This window comes from Belonocnema kinseyi, chromosome 5 (genome assembly GCF_010883055.1).
Source record: "Belonocnema kinseyi isolate 2016_QV_RU_SX_M_011 chromosome 5, B_treatae_v1, whole genome shotgun sequence".
Lineage (NCBI taxonomy): Eukaryota > Metazoa > Arthropoda > Insecta > Hymenoptera > Cynipidae > Belonocnema > Belonocnema kinseyi.
Genome location: NC_046661.1, coordinates 97,065,051 through 97,065,349, shown reverse-complemented (window position 1 = coordinate 97,065,349; position 299 = coordinate 97,065,051). Strand labels below are relative to the sequence as shown.

The 299-nt window shown below is 49.5% G+C and overlaps 1 protein-coding gene across 1 annotated transcript; it reads left to right on the top strand.

The window, feature by feature from the left end:
- The first annotated feature begins 6 nt into the window (after positions 1-6).
- On the top strand, positions 7-299 carry LOC117173047 (histone H2B-like). Its single transcript, XM_033361420.1, has one exon. It carries the CDS (start codon positions 50-52, stop codon positions 251-253), a length of 204 nt encoding a protein of 67 aa, XP_033217311.1. The 5' UTR covers positions 7-49; the 3' UTR covers positions 254-299.

Sequence of the window (299 nt, the reverse complement as noted above, 5' to 3'; positions counted from 1 at the left end):
CAAAGTTCTGAAGCAGGTTCACCCCGACACTGGAGTTTCCAGCAAGGCGATGTCAATCATGAACAGCTTCGTCAATGACATCTTTGAACGCATTGCTGCCGAGTCTTCTCGATTAGCTCACTACAACAAGCGTTCAACGATCACTTCTCGGGAAATCCAGACTGCTGTCAGGCTTTTACTGCCCGGTGAACTCGCCAAGCACGCTGTCTCCGAAGGAACGAAAGCTGTGACCAAGTACACCAGCTCCAAATAGACATGTTAAGAAGCTGTGAAACTCGCAACAATCGGCCCTTTTCAGG

Coding starts and splice junctions, on each gene's coding strand:
- LOC117173047 (XM_033361420.1), top strand. CDS start 50: ATGTCAATCATGAACAGCTTCGTCAATGACATCTTTGAACGCATTGCT.